The sequence below is a fragment of the Nilaparvata lugens genome, chromosome 1 (genome assembly GCF_014356525.2).
Source record: "Nilaparvata lugens isolate BPH chromosome 1, ASM1435652v1, whole genome shotgun sequence".
Taxonomy (NCBI): domain Eukaryota; kingdom Metazoa; phylum Arthropoda; class Insecta; order Hemiptera; family Delphacidae; genus Nilaparvata; species Nilaparvata lugens.
The window spans coordinates 52540060-52556335 of NC_052504.1; the positions used below are offsets into that span (position 1 = coordinate 52540060).

The window sequence follows — 16276 nt, forward strand, 5'->3', positions numbered from 1 at the left end:
ATAGCTGTTTTTAATATAGCTTTCCATTATCATATGATTATATAGTACGTACTAAGATAATAATACTCCTGCCTCACAAAGGGACAGGCAAAGGTTTCAAGAAGTTTTTGAACACCTGAGAAGTTTAAACATAAACATTTTTAATTTTTAAAAGTTCTAGTTTTCCAAAAAAATATTGAACTATGAAAAGATGAATCCAAATATGAAATCATAAATCTTATCCAAAATAAAATAGGAGGAAAAGGAATGTTTTACAGTAAAATTCACTGAATCTCAATTGTCATTCAACAATCCAATTTATCAGGTTCAAATCGTTGAATATCACTTTAAATTCCCAGCAATTATTGACTATTTCTTTTTAACAATCAGAAAAATCTATTATGAACATACAGTATAAACATTGTGCTGATCTGAATCGATCTATGGTAATAATAGGAATTGAAAGAATAGAAAATGTCATGCCATTCCAAGTAGTGATGTCTGTGTATTAGAACTGCTGAGTGGATAATGCATACTGAAAAAGTCATGAATAGTTCAGACCAGCCTGGCGACTTTGATGCTTTTGAAACCGGAATCTTGTTTTATTCTTATTAAAGAATTATACGGAATGAAAACCATGTATCATAGTACAAAGCAGTTCGATACTTTGTATCATGAGTAAGATTAACATAATCATGGCCTGTCGATTTTAGTCGCTGAGCTAAATCCTCAGTGTTGCCATAATGCGGAAAGCATAACCATTGTACCAACTATTCTAAATTATCGTACTGTATTTCGTGAAGCTTTGTTAAAGCCAGTTACTCAGAAAGTGTTTTTTTGTTGTTCGATGTTTTGTCGTCCTTATGAATTCTGTTGAATCAAACATAATGTTATTTAAGAAGTTGTGCTGAACCTGTTAGAATTCATAGGAAAGGTAAAAAATCAATTTTACGAAAATCAATGTACATATGTAACTGGATTTGGAAGATCAATATGATAATGTGTTCTATCACAATTTAATCACAGAAATGTTTAAGTGAAAACGTTGGGCGCAAACCTTCTGCCACGAGGAGACAAATAAATTTATGAAAAGCTTGATAGCTTGAATAGTGATCTGATATTTGTTACTCGTTTTTAGTCTAAGACATAATATGTCCTAGACTAATTTTTAATGTTTCTTCAATCGGCAGGAAAACTTTGGTTTTTCAAAGTTATCTTACTCCCTATTATAATACAACTTACACTGTATTCGTGTGGGAAATTTGGTAGGATATTTATCTTTATTTCTGAAAATACCCCAAAATAAGGGAGTAAGATAACTTTGAAAAACCAAAGTTTTCCTGCCGATTGAAGAAACATTAAAAATTAGTCTAGGACATATTATGTCTTAGACTAAAAACGAGTAACAAATATCAGATCACTATTCAAGCTATCAAGCTTTTCATAAATTTATTTGTCTCCTCATGGCAGAAGGTTTGCGCCCAACGTTTTCACTTAAACATTTCTGTGATTAAATTGTGATAGAACACATTATCATATTGATCTTCCAAATCCAGTTACATATGTACATCGATTTTCGTAAAATTGATTTTTTAAAAGTAGATTCTCCTCAGAAATAAGCTGTTTTACAAGGAGAATTGAGTGTGTAAATTCTTTCTTTACACACAGTTGTAGAAAAATTTTCTTTACACTCGCAAATCATTCAAGCATGCACAGAAGAGTTTCTTCACGCTCGCCAATCAGATGATGGTAAGCAGCTCGCCAAAACGTCAGATCTTAACCTAAAAAGTCGGTAATTGTAACTCCACTTATATATAAGTAATTTAACAGGTTTGTGCAGTTGTAAAAAAATTGTGTAAGTAATACGCACGTAATGCTTCTTTATCGCTCTTGCAAAATTATCACACTCCGCTTCCCGTCGCGTGATAACTGTTTTGCGCGAGCGATGAAGTTGCGCATTATGCTCTTAATACATAAATAGCTAATTCTGATTATTGACAGGTAAAAAATAAAAAAAACATATTTGAACATTGACATACATAATATACAACATCAATCACAACTTTATAAAAGTCATAATACAAAACATAAATTATCTCATATAATATTAAAAACTGGAATGGCTCGTACAAACATTTAAATAACTTACAAAATATCGAATGAAGTACTTATTCTAGAATGTGATGTATCGTGTGTCTATTCTTACAAAAATTATAGTTAGGCTATACACTTATCATTTATACTCTGAAGCTTCCTATACTCTTGTACTAAACGACATTTCACAGTTATTTTGAATCATTATTTACAGTAGCACCTCCTACATTCACAACTTAAAGGTTTATGCTCCACGAATGGAATGTGAATATATTATAATATTCTACAACACAATATTTGCTTTATTCTGGAGGAGGAATCCATCCACCAAATTCTTTTTCTAGAGCCTGACTCACTGCTATTGTCAAACGGTCCTGTCCTTGCCAACCAACCACCTGTCAAAGTAATAAAAATTCAAATTAATCTTATCCACAGAACCACAACACTGGGATATTAGACTTTATAGTAAAATGTGGTTGCCTACAATTCAACATGTATTTTGAATCTTATCAACAGAATCACAATAATACTGTGACATTAGACGTTCTAGTAAACTGCTGTTGCCTACAACTCATAATCAAATATAACTGATCGGAAGGAGGAATCAATAAATCATATTTGAAATGGATGTCAAATGTTCAAAGGTGAAGCAACGATTTAGGTATATCACATACAGAAAAACTACACCATTTGGACGCTGTATCTACCTTGTTCAGTACATTAGTAAACGAACAATTTATTTTTAAAAATATTTCATAGAATAGACTTTTTCAAGATGATAAAATTTAGGGAACTCAACAAACCTGAATTCCCATTGGAAGACCCTCGTGATTCAGACCAAGCGGACATGCAGTGACCGGCATCTCCAGAACATTGTATATTGCAAGGTAGCTTGTATTCATCAGATTGTAGAAGATCTGATAATGATTTTGAGCTGGATAAGGAAATGTGGGGTATAGGAAAACTCCAGTACTTCCAAGAAGCTCCTGTAGAATAAAAAAGTGTCATAATAAATTTCATAATATGAGTACCGTACAGTAGTTTTATTTATTCTGCACATTTGGAGGCACAAGGAAGCTATCCTATAATAATTGGACTCGTGACACAAATATAATGTAATGGGAAGCATAAAAGAGAGAATCGAGAATATGGTTACTTGAATGTTACATTCATTTTTGAGGATGATTGAGGTAGCATAGTTTGGTATTGAGCAAGTCATCAAATTAATAATCAGAAGGGAAGTGAAGATGTGATAAAACAGTTTGAATAACTGTTTGCCTCCAACAATATTATGTTTTATCATAATAATAATATATAAATAGGAAATATTCATCCTATTGTAATAGTGTGAATATTGAGTGGGTATTATTGTAGTTGATTTGTGTATCTTATATTATTTTTCAGGTTTTTGAACTGGAATGAACTTTGATTCGTACTTTGAGTTATAGTGTGAGAATAATTGACCATGCTTTTATTGAATTTGCTAACTTGTTGCTTAGTTGTCAGAATTAAAGCAATTTTCGTGCATTTTTCAAATACAGTTTCAATTCCATGTCAAAAAAAACACTATATTTGAAAATTGTACGAGCATTGACATTTTGCAGCTTTGGCTTTTCCACTGGAAGTTACAGTATGCTCAATGCTCGTGGAGGGAGAATAATTTTCAATGAAAATGCTACAGTTCGAATTGAGACGTAACCAGGAAAACATGTAACGGTGGGCGAGCCTCAGTCCTCTGAATGGATCTGTTTTACATTCAGAGGGACAAATTGTTAAGTTTTCAGTTATCAGTAATTTATATCTAGTTGAATAGGAAACCAAATTTTATAGAGTTAGCAGGAATAGAATCAGGAAATAATTTGTGCGTGTGAGTTCAAGTATAGTGAGTTTTATTAAATCGTATGTGAGCGTTTCTGAAGAGTCCAAGTTTAAATATTGTTTCAATGGTGAGTGCCGAACTTTTGTTGTTTTTGTTATCAAGGTCAAAATTCAGTTTCTCTAATTCAAGACTTGATCATATTCTAACAATCACTTGGACGGCAAGGGAATTTTACATTTCATTGTTTCTTTTATATCCGAAATTTCACTTGATTGCCGGGGTAACTGATTATCATTACCTGGAATTGGTCCATGATGTCTCGTTTCCTCAGAAGCATTGTTTTGTAGTAATCATCAGATACTCTGTCAGCTACGCATTTGGCGGGTGCATACAGTATACTAGGGAGAGTTGCAGAAGAAAGGCATGCTATCCTCTTCAGAACTTCGAGAGTTACACTGTTCCACTCCTATTAAAAGTAGAATGAAAGCATATTTCCATGAACAATTTATTAGCAATGCAAAATCCAATTACGGTACATCACAATGAGGAGTATAAGCTTATACTCCTATATTGTATAGAGTTTATCCTATGCTCTATAGAGCATAGCCTACCAATATTTGAAAATAAGTCTACCTTTTAGTACAGTCAGGATAAGACATTTTGTAGAAATTGGTAGGCCTACTGTATCAAAATTAGCTTTTTTGCTCACTTTTCTGTTTTTATTCAAATTATTTTTCCACATTGCCATGTTTGTAACCTACCTAGAGAATATTCACTTCTACAGTATTATGACACACCTATATTCACATGTATACAGTGTTTCTTATCAATAAAATTCAATACATTTCAGATTATTAATAGTTCTGTGAACTATACTCTCGCCTATTGACTACTACCATAGCCACCTCTAAGACAGGTGTATTAGAGGTGGCTATGCTACTACCCATTCAATTCTCATCCAAGCATGTGTAAAGACAAGATGCGGTACCCATTACTACTAGAATGAATAATACGGTTCCTATTATACAGTATAAATGAATGACAGAATAATATTATTGGAATGAGAAGGTAATTGATGGGAAGTGAATAAATTACAATATATAAATAATTGTACTCACATCGGGATCATTCTCTGACTTCTGAAATACATTTGGAATGCCTCTCATCCTCAGCATAATCATAGCGCTCAATTCCAGAGAGTCTTCCAAGCCCTTTATATGTACCTGTTACAAGAGACATTGAGCACCGTAATAAAAAAAAAGTTTAGTATGTCTCATTCAATTTTTTAGTAAATTCAATAATTAGTAGCCTAATTATAATTTTTCATGACTAAAAGACTCTTCTATTGAATGCATCAATATCAATATTGGGGAGTTTAGGACGCAGATTGCTGAATAGTCAATTTAGAGAGCTAGATTTTGATTCGTATTATGTAAGTAGAAGAATTAGAAATAGAATTAGAACAATTAATATCGAGGGAGAGATTTCATACAAATATGACAATAAAATCACTTCAATTGTACTTTTTTGGGCTACTTTTTTAAAAATTTATAAAAAACACAATAAAAAAATATGTTTATTCATTCGAAAATGGCCAAAGGTCGAAACTAGTTCTTTAAAATGTTTTAAATAAAAGGTTACTTTAATAAATATGACAATATGTGATGAGAAAAATGTCTTTAGAACACGTCACAAAGAATATTGTAGAATAAAATAGGTTTAATATGCCGGCTATAGTTTTGTTGTCTTAGTCACTCATATTGTCATACATAGTGCACCTACTGTAGTGATAAAAAGCTCAATAGACAAATAGAAACAAGTGATTTCCATTAATTATTCCCCAATTCAATATTGTAAAATAATTTTGAAAATAAACGGAGATATCCCTAACAAATCCCGTCCATTTTCCATCCAAGGAAAGCCTATTGTGTGTAACAAAATAAAACTTTTTGCAATTCCAACGAAAGTAGTCTTAGGCCTATTATGTTTTGGAATGAGTAGGTAGCTTCAATCATTTATGTAATTGCATGTAATAGGCTATCGCCTATCTCATTCGAAATCTAATAGGAAATAATGGTTATAGTCTAGTTTGCATACCTTTTTTGCTTCTATTCCGTATTTTACTTTCAAATGATGTACTGCTCTTCTCAATGCATCTCTCATTTCTGTACACATTCTGTCTGATGTGATTGAGTTAGGTCCCTCATCCTCCGCATAAAATATTTTCACTTTTTTCAGATCAACCTGAGAAAATCAAATAAAATAGGTTAAAATATATTACAGAACTGTAGTATTTATTATTGAAGAGTTATTCAGCCTATTAAAGAGTTATTTATTGAATTATCTATTTATGAATTGGATTTCATGTCAGTATGGTACCTACCAGACTTAAACTGGAAATGTTTTGTTCCTTTGCCCTTATAATCAAGTAGGCCCATAGACCTACATTCATTTCATACAGCGGCATTATCACTTATCCATTCATTATAAACAAACCATCAATAGAAAAAATACAACATTTTTTGAACCAACTAAGTCAAATACTTTTTCTCTTCTAATTTTTTCAATTTTTTGAATTTCTATTAAATATGTAGGCTCCCTGTTTTGGTTCCAGCAAAGATTCACGTGCAGCTCAAGAAACAAAATTATATACTACAGATAGTGAAGATATAATTCCGCATACCCCTATTTAAAATCAATCAAATTTATTTTCTTCAAAAATACAATAAAAGTACTAGTATTTGAAATCAAACATTAATAATTCAAAAGTTAGTAACACTCAATTAATATTATAGGAATTGTAGTAGGCTAAAATTGACGGTCTAATGCGAAGTTTATGAATATTATATAGGTACTGTACTTTAAATAATATCATTATTCCGCATACCTATAATATTGAAATGTTAGTTGAGATAGGAGACAAAACACACAAAAATACCATAATATACGCTATAACGCTCTAGTTAGATTCACTTCAAACTGTCAGCATTTGTTTATTGAAAAGCATAGATTTTTCTTATAAGGAATGCTGACAGTTCAAAGAGAATTTCATAATAGAAATAGGATTCCTTTTTAAAAACTTTGATAGAATAAAAATGTCAATTGGGCTTCACATTCTCAACTGAAAGTGGAAAAAATCACTCACTGGTTCCCGTAGTTTGAGTTCGTTCACTTTCAATGGGTCTTCGATGATGCAACTCAACAGTTGAGGAAGGTCCTCGGCAAATCTGCACATGGGACCCAGTGTGAAGAAATTGTTCCAGTGCTTATCAGTCGCTGTTGGAACGTGACCTCTGTTAGAAACATATCCTGAAACACAATATTACAGTAAATATTATCCTAAAAAATTGTTTACAATAAAAATAGTTGAAAGCGTAGCTTAATGGTTAAAAAATATAGTTGAAACAATTTGATTTGAGTAGCTGAGTTTGGGAAAACTTATTATATCTTATTGAAGAATTAAGTTCATTGAAATGTTGTAAGCTATAGCTGTAAATATGGTACCTAGTTGTTCATTTTCCATGGCTCTTGAAATTTGCTGCAATTCATTTTCATAATGAAATGACTATAGACTGAAAATATTACCACTATCGACTGAAATGTAGAATACATTAGCAGTAACTTAGCAAGGATTTTGAAATAGGAGGAGGGAGGAGGTTGACCGAAAAATTACCAGCAAACAATATTCAAGTTAAACAAATTATTTGAGGTCATTTTTGTATAGTGCATCTTGGATTTCCGGGAATATTTTTTGGGCTCATGGGAGATTGTAACCTGGAACTCCCCCATTTGGCTGCGCCACTGTGATATTATGCAATATATCACATGAGCTACAATAACGATTGAATGGAAGGCAATGTTATATTCTTCATAAGGAATGCTGAAAGTCTTTTTTTCATAAAATCTTACTATGGAAACTTGAAATCAAAAAGAGGCGGTTTGCACTCAGTGTCTATATGTATAGTTTATGTTATTATTAAAATATAGGCCTACTTTAGTGACTTCAAAAATGTAGTTGATTCTCCGCTAGGCTATAGACCTACCTGGTGTGGGTTTATGTCCAAATACACCAGTGTACATAGCAGGTAGACGAGCTGATCCACCAATATCAGACGCCATTCCAATAACTGACGCTCCCGCTCCCAGTAGGGCAGCCTGAAACGAATAAAAATCAACAATATTTTTAATTGAATTAAATGGAAATTTACTTTTCTATGGACGTAATGAATAAAATGGCGTTTCTTGAATATAATGAATACCGGTATGTAAATATAATGAATTAATAATGATTTAACATGAAATTGAAGTTTCTAGAAGAATTGACTCTTCACCTACAATCTATACTTCCTTCAAGATAAAACAGTCTGAAAACATTCAACATCTCCTAATAATTTATTTTAATATATTCATCAATTCCAATATCTTGAAGAATATTTCAACAAGCATATATCATCATGTTTTCAAATAATAATTTTTTCATTCTCCAATCAACTAATACGGTACCGTACTGAAACTGACTAAGCCTACTACTGAACATCCATTCAACTTCGAAGCTTATAAGTAGCCTATTACCCTCGCCAAAATTATAGAATCAGAAGAACAAGCCTCAACATGAGTCTTGGGTTTCAAAAAAAAAAATGAAGGTAGGTGAAATCACTAAAATAGAGAGGGTAGCTTATTGCTAAGCTGCTCATACAAATTAATTTGTAATACACACTTACTTGGAAAAACTTGGTTCAACAAATTGGGTATGATGTTTAGCCCTATATAGCATATCATTTAATTTTTCCATTGGAATTCTGATTGAACCAATTAATTTACATATAACTTGAATGTTTCTGTACTGTGTAATACCATTTTGAAATTATTGTCCAGCTTTAGTCTTCTAAACTGATTTATTGATTTAAATAAGTTCTTATTATTATTCATTCGTTCATAAAGTTATTTATAAGAATTTGATGACGACAAAATGTTCGTTCCTTCATTATAATTTCAAATACTTGAATAAGTGGAGTAGTTCACTGTATTCAAAAAGTTTAAAACTTTTTATTACAGTACTTTTTTCTATCAAAGACTGACACAAAAGAAATTTTTAAAAATATATAGTTTTTCAAGAGCACTTATTGTACAAGTTTCTATACAATTGTGATATATTTTCATTCAACATGAGTTCGAGTTCTAGTTTGAAGGAATTGATGAGCTATGCCCTATCCTCTGGCCTGTATACATAAATTATCATCTACATTATTTATCAATTATCAACTGATTTTTCATCATATCAATTGAAACTTTATAATGTTCAATTCATTATTGATTCATCATTGTATAGGGCTGGATGATATTTAATAATTTGGAACATTTATTTATTTACCTCACCACCGGATGAGCCACCAGGAGATCGTTTCAAGTTGTAGGGGTTATTGGTGCGGCCAGTCTTGTTGTTGAAGGTCTCCCAGCAGAGGCACAGTTCTGGGGTATTTGTGACGCAGAGAATGATGAAGCCAGCCTGCCGCATCAGCCTCACTGTATCAGCGTCCTCGTCAGCTCGGTGCTCGTTCACGTTGCTACGAGCTGCGTTGTTGCTCATACCTGCACAAATTGCATTCCCGGTCAAATCGTTCTATATAATAATCTTGTAGTTGAAATTCGAGGTTAACTTCGTTTGTAAATTCATATTTACCTAAAAGCTCCAACAGTTTTTTTTTTTCAATTATATTCTTGTGCTGAAAGATCTAACAGAGTTGTGAATTGTATTTTTTTGTATATAGTCATCTAGTACATTATCTTGAGATAGGACATGGGTGATAGGATTATTCATCGAAATTTCTTTCTTTCAGTAAATCTGAATAAATTTGGAAGGAAAATGTTCAGGACATGCAGTCAATCAGAAAATGCATAACATTATATCTTTCCATAATATAGTAATTTATTTTGATTTGTAAACATGTTGATAATCAAATTAAAATGAGAATTGAATAAAAAGTTAAATTTCAATAAAGAAATTCAATGATCATTTTGAAAAATATGAATACAGTACAAAAAATAGAGTCGGCCTTATTTATTAAAATATGTTAATGTTCTGCTAATGTTACTGTTCAGTATCCATTTATTGATTGGGTTCTATCTAGTTAACAATGACACCCTATCTTTCCTAAGTTCTCCAAGTTGACAGTTCAAGTAGGTTAAAGGTTTATTGTGTTCAATTAATTGTAGGCATATAGCATAGCCACCTCTAATAAGCCTGTATTAAAGGTGGCTATGCATACAGGCATATTAACGAAATAATTTAGGAATGGCCTGATGTTCTGGCATAGGTTTACAAATATAATGCATACCCGAATAATATTTTCAAATTTGTAACTTCCAATTGATCCATATTTTTTTAAAAAGAGATCAAGCACTAGTTTGAAGGAAAAAATATCCCTGAAAATCTCTAAAATGAAATTCTGTACAATTAACATTTCTTCTCTGATAAAAATTCTCTGCTTTCTCTACAAAATCATGTAAAAAATTGACAAAAAGTTCTTATATCAATAATTCAATGTGATGAAGAATTTTGAGTGTTCTCGATAGATTGCCCATATCTCATGAAGCCCTCATATCACCACGTTCATTATTGTTTATATACAACATAAAATGATATATTCTCAGAATAAATGGACAGAAAAGACAAATATTGTTCATTCCAGGAAAGATTTATTTGTGAAAATGGCAATATCTTCTCCATTCATTCATCCTTATTAATTGTATTCCATGAAGTGCTTTATCATAAAGTCATGTTAATGAAGAATTTCCATTTTCATTAAGATGTACTGTCATTTAAATAATATGCTAGTTGGATTAATCATAAAACATTGGTTATCGCTTTTCAATCATTTCAATTATCCGTTACTCATTCATTTCAATCTTTTTTATTGACAATTATCGGAAAGAAATAATATAAAGTGGACAGATGAGCAGAAACCATTATCCCCTAATACTGTATATAGTAGCAGCAGAAGAGGTATCTTCTTGACTAAACTATTGGAAGCCGTTAGCAACTTGAAATAATGTTTCCTATCAACAATTTCCTCATTTTAATTAAATCTGTTACCTTGTACACTTATACTCTCTTTCACTGTGGCAGGAACTCCAAGGAAGGGTGTCTCCGTTGCAATGACATCCTCCGCCTTTGTGTTGGATGCAATGAGACTGTCCACAGCCTGAGCCTCTTTCAGTGCCTCCTGGAATCTATCTTCAACGACTGCATTCAGGGATTGATTCACTTCTCGTATTCTGGTGATGTAGGCTGTCACAACTTCCACGCAGGAAAGCTGGAGAGTGATAAAAAAATTCAGCAATTGCCACTAGTTATGCAAATTGAGAAGAAAATTTTTATTTTCCACAATTGATTCACAAAATAGTACATATTAAAAATTTCAAGCTATATTTGAGAAACACATAACATAACTTGCCATAATAAACATAACTTTGAGAACAGGAGCGTGATATGATTTATTCATAAGAACTATAATGAAATTAATTTGATAAATGAAGTAGGCTATGTTATAAATTATGTAACACATAGAATGATAGAGGTTTTTGTGTAGTTAAGAAGTTGATATTGTGGTAATTATTCATATTGAATGAAAAAGACTAAGAAATTGTCAAAAACCACAGATTTATTGATACTTAGAAAGACCGGTTTCGGTTATTACACCATTGTCAATCTTTGATAAACAATCATTCAAAGTGATAGAGGTGTTACGGTGACTATTCACGATACCGTCGAACACATTCAAGACAGGACACCTTCGGATTTTTCATATGAATACCATGCGATATTCATTTTTGAATATGCGATCAAAAAATGAGATGAGTTGGATTTAGCAGTCCTGCCCAATAAGTAATTTAATTTTCTGTTTTTATTTGCTACATTCCAATACAATTGAAACATTATTTTTCTCGGACACATTGATAACGGTAGCCCATACATTTTTTATATTGTTTTATAATGTTCCATTCGTATTTGCTTGAGCAAACTACGGAAATGTTCAAATCAAATCAAATCAAAATTGTTTATTGTCATTACAAAACAAATTGTATAACAAGGTCAGGTACATTTACAATTCATAACATTCTTCATTCATCAATCCATGAATAAGTATGGTAACGTTTTGTAACACTAACAATAATAATAGTAATAACAAATCAACAATATAAAAACAGGACAACAACAATAATATTCTATATGTCTAAAGATGTGTTATCAAGTGTCAAACATTCTACAAAGTCATTAACACTATAGACACAAAGCTCACATGTAATGAAAAACCTCTGCATTCTAGGCTTTATTGATCAGTAATGAATTCATAACAGATTCAAAATTAGAATAAATAGTTCAACATCTGATAACAGAAGCATAAGAAGAAAAACACTAGTCATATGATGATTCAATATCATCACATTCTTCCCGTCTTTAGGAATTCAATGAATAGTCTTTCAAATAAGAAGGCATTTTGCGCTCTCTATAAGATCTTCGCAGGGTGCCATCAGGAGGTTCTTCTTCATCACTGAGGGGGAATCCTGTATTTGTTTCATCTTGATTTTCATGATAATTTTCTTAATTGTTCTCAGGCTCTGCGTGATCACTAAGGCTTGATCCTGCATTTGTATCATCTTGATTTTTATCGTTATCTTCTTGAATGCTCTCTTCTCCTCGAGGGGCAAGGATTTTCAATGATACAGTTGTCTCTCTTCCATCACTAAGCCGTACCTTGGCATATTGTGGGTTGATTTGAAGAATATCCACCTCCTCGACCAATGGATCGAATTTACTTCTTCGTATAGGTTCTTTCATTAGGACTTTGTTTGAAGGGGCAAGCCAGGTTGGAAGTGCTATACCATTAGATGATTGTCTATAGTGTCGGAACATCCTATCATGTGGCGTCTCATTAGTAGCCGTGCACAATAGGGATCGAATAGAATGTAGAGAATCTGGGAGCACAGATTCCCAATCAGATACATCCAAATTTCTATGCTTCAATGTAAGAGACACTGTGCGCCAAATTGTACCATTTTCTCGTTCGATTTGGCCATTTCCTGGTGCGTTATAAGGTGATGACATGGAAGTGGCTACTCCTCGATTATGAAGGAATTCCTGCAGCTCTCTGGATTTGAAAGAGGTTCCATTGTCAGTATGTACATAAGAAGGTAAACCAAATGTGGTAAACAAGTTCACAAGGCACTGAATTACAGTTGATGAATTCATATTCGGACAAGGGTATGCAAATGGAAACCTAGAGTACTCATCAATTATTGTCAACAAATATTTGTTTTTAGTTTTTGATGGAAGAGGACCCTTGAAGTCCATGCTTAATCTTTCAAATGGATGTGTCGCCTTTATGAGAGTAGATTTCAATTTCTTGAAAAATTGAGGTTTTATGGCATTACATGTTTGACATGAAGAAGTCATTTTTCTGACATCCTCAACTGAATAGGGTAAATTATGAGTTCTTACCCAATGAATCATTCTGGTCACTCCAGGGTGACACAAGTCACAGTGTAGGGAGTGTAATTTATCGGTTTGAGTTGCATTACACACTCTGGAAAGTGCATCTGCTACTTGGTTGTCCTTTCCTGGTCTGTAAATTATTTCGTAATTGTAGCATGACATCTCCAATCGCCATCGTTGTATTTTTTCATTTTTTATTTTATTTTGATGAGTCATATCAAACATGAATGATACAGAGCGCTGGTCAGTGATAATTTTGAAGAATCTTCCAAGTAAGAAATGTCTCCACTTTTTAAGAGCACACACAATAGCAAAAGCCTCTTTTTCAATGGATGAATGTTTACGCTCACTATCATTCAGCTTCTGAGAAAAGAATGCTACTGGACGTCCACAGTAAAAAGGTTCAGCTGAAATTGAAAAATCAGATGCATCTGTTTCAACCACAAAAGGTTCAAAGTCGTCAATTGTACTAACTACTGCCTTAGAAATCTCAGTTTTGAGTTGATTGAAGTCAGCTATAGCTTCAAAAGTCAAAGGAAAGGTCTTTGCTGTAAGAAGCCGTTTAGCTTTATCTGAATAGTTGGATATCCATTTGGAATAGTGTGCAAACATTCCAATTGTTCGCTCAAGAGCCTTTCTATTATCTGGGGGTGGAAGATTGAGCAATGGTTTCAGACGTTCAGGGTCAGGAGAAATTGTCCCATTTTCAATTTTATAGCCAAGCAAGCTTATTGAAGTAAGTGAATATTTGCTTTTTTCTGTATTGATTGTAAAATTATATTTTTGTACTGCATCTAAAAATTTTTTGAGATTCAAATCATGTTCCTTCTCATTCTTACCACATATTGTCACATCATCCAGGTATGCATACGTTTTTTCAAGTTTTTCATTATTAATAACATTATCAATGACTCGCTGAAAAGTGGGTACACCATCTGTCAGACCAAAAGCAAGCCTTCGAAATTGATACAAACGGCCACATGCCTCAAATGCAGTGAAAGGTCGATCTTTTTCTCGTAGGGGTACCTGGTGGTAAGCGCTTTTCAAGTCAATAGTGGTGAATACAGAGTTTTTTGAGACCTTAGAAACAATATCTTCAAGACTAGGGAGGGGATATGCGTCAAGATGTGTGTATCGGTTAATAGTTTGAGAATAGTCTATTACCATTCGCTTTTTGTGATTTTCGTTCTTCACTACAAATGCTTGAGCTCTCCAGGGAGACCTGCTTTCTTCAATAATTCCATCAGCTAGCAGTTTCTCAATTTCTTTCTCCATGAAACTAGTGTCTTCAAGAGAATGCTTTCGGGATTTAGTAATTATAGGTTTAATGTCTTTAGTTAAAAACTCAAAAAGTGGTGGAGGTTCTATCTTTGCTGGAGCCAGATAATTGATAGTCAATGGGGGTTTAGTTCCTCCAAATGAAACTCTAAGTTCAGAGTGTTGATTAAGTAAGTCATGTCCTACAATAACATTAGCACACAAATCAGGCAATACACTGAATTTTGTTTTGGGGTAATGTTGACCTGAAAATTCTAAATGAGCTACACAATAAAAGGAAATGTTCTTTCTTAGTGATGTTGAAGCCATGGACACTGTACCAGTTGTAGGGTACATTTCAAGTCCACATTTTTTAGCAAAACAGTGTGAAATAAATGTCTCAGAGCTTCCTGTATCTATCAAAGCAGAAGTAGGAATGTTGTTTACCTGAGCTTGTACTGTAGCATTTTCAAGAACAGTAGAGGCTGCAATAAGCGCCGAAGATGAAGAAGTTTTAGTAGATTTGCAGACATTTTTCCAATGACCTATTTTCTGGCATTTTTCGCATGAGTCATTATTTAGTGCAGGCACTGCTGACGTGTTTTATGTCGCTGACGACCACAAAAATAACATTTTTGAAAACTTGAGCTTCCAGTTTTTACAGCTGACAAATTTGTTTCTTTACATGAATTTTCTGAAGAATTATTTGAAGTGGCATTAAGAGTTATTTCAGAAGAGTAAGAAGCTGATTGATTTCTGGCAGATTCCAAGGCACGTGCTTTTTCAATAGCTTCATCAAGAGTTAGCTTGTCAAACTCCAAAAGTCTCAGTCTTATCTGATGAGAGCTGAGGCCCCGGATAAATGAATCACGAATGTATGTTTTCCTATGAGTTTCAGAATCAACATCTGCAAACCCACAATTCTTACTCAGTTGTTGTAAAGCTTGGTTATATTGGTCAATTGTCTCATCTGAAGACTGTTTTCTAGTTGCCAATTTATGTCTAGCGAATATTTCATTTATTGGTTTTACATATGCAGATTTTAGTGCGTCAATAGCCGAAGTATATGAATTTTTGTCGGCAATTGTTTGATAAACAGAATGAGATAGAAAGTTGGTAAGCAACCGCAACTTACTTTCATCATCGATGTCTTCTTCGTCAAAAGATGCGATGAAATTCTCAAAAGTCTTTAGCCAGAAGTTCCATTCTTGTAGAGCTGTTGGAGAATTCGGATCACCATCAAACTTGTCTGGTTTCAAAAATTTGTCCATCGTAACGCGAATTTTCAGTTTTCGTTTCCAGAAAAGATTTGAAGATTATACATTTGTTGTTGAATAGAAATTGTGAAATAGAGAATAGAAATTGATTGACTCGTATTTGATAAGATGAATTGATTTGATGATTTTTAGATTACTGATCAATAAATTGTAATGAAAAACCTCTGCATTCTAGGCTTTATTGATCAGTAATGAATTCATAACAGATTCAAAATTAGAATAAATAGTTCAACATCTGATAACAGAAGCATAAGAAGAAAAACACTAGTCATATGATGATTCAATATCATCACATCACACAACATATCTTTCACGCATTTTTTAAAACTGCTCATATTTAATTCTCTGACTTCCGTT

At 32.9% G+C, this 16276-nt stretch overlaps 1 protein-coding gene across 9 annotated transcripts in view; it reads right to left on the reverse strand.

Moving 5' to 3' along the window:
- Positions 1-2001: 2001 nt before the first annotated feature.
- The window catches only part of LOC111055797 (fatty-acid amide hydrolase 2-A), a 52672-nt gene continuing 38397 nt past the window's right edge, over positions 2002-16276 (reverse strand). For 8 of the 9 annotated variants that reach the window (XM_022343087.2, XM_022343085.2, XM_022343086.2 and 5 more), the window contains exons 3-11: positions 10986-11205; positions 9264-9481; positions 7936-8047; positions 7038-7201; positions 5990-6136; positions 5011-5115; positions 4191-4358; positions 2877-3059; positions 2016-2468 (exon numbers count right to left, since the gene is read on the reverse strand). In XM_022343087.2, the coding sequence (XP_022198779.1) occupies positions 2376-2468; positions 2877-3059; positions 4191-4358; positions 5011-5115; positions 5990-6136; positions 7038-7201; positions 7936-8047; positions 9264-9481; positions 10986-11205 (1410 nt within the window). In that variant the 3' untranslated portion in view covers positions 2016-2375. Of the gene's footprint in view, positions 2469-2876; positions 3060-4190; positions 4359-5010; positions 5116-5989; positions 6137-7037; positions 7202-7935; positions 8048-9263; positions 9482-10985; positions 11206-16276 lie in introns of all 9 variants that reach the window. The other variant, XM_039436257.1, reaches the window with a different exon arrangement.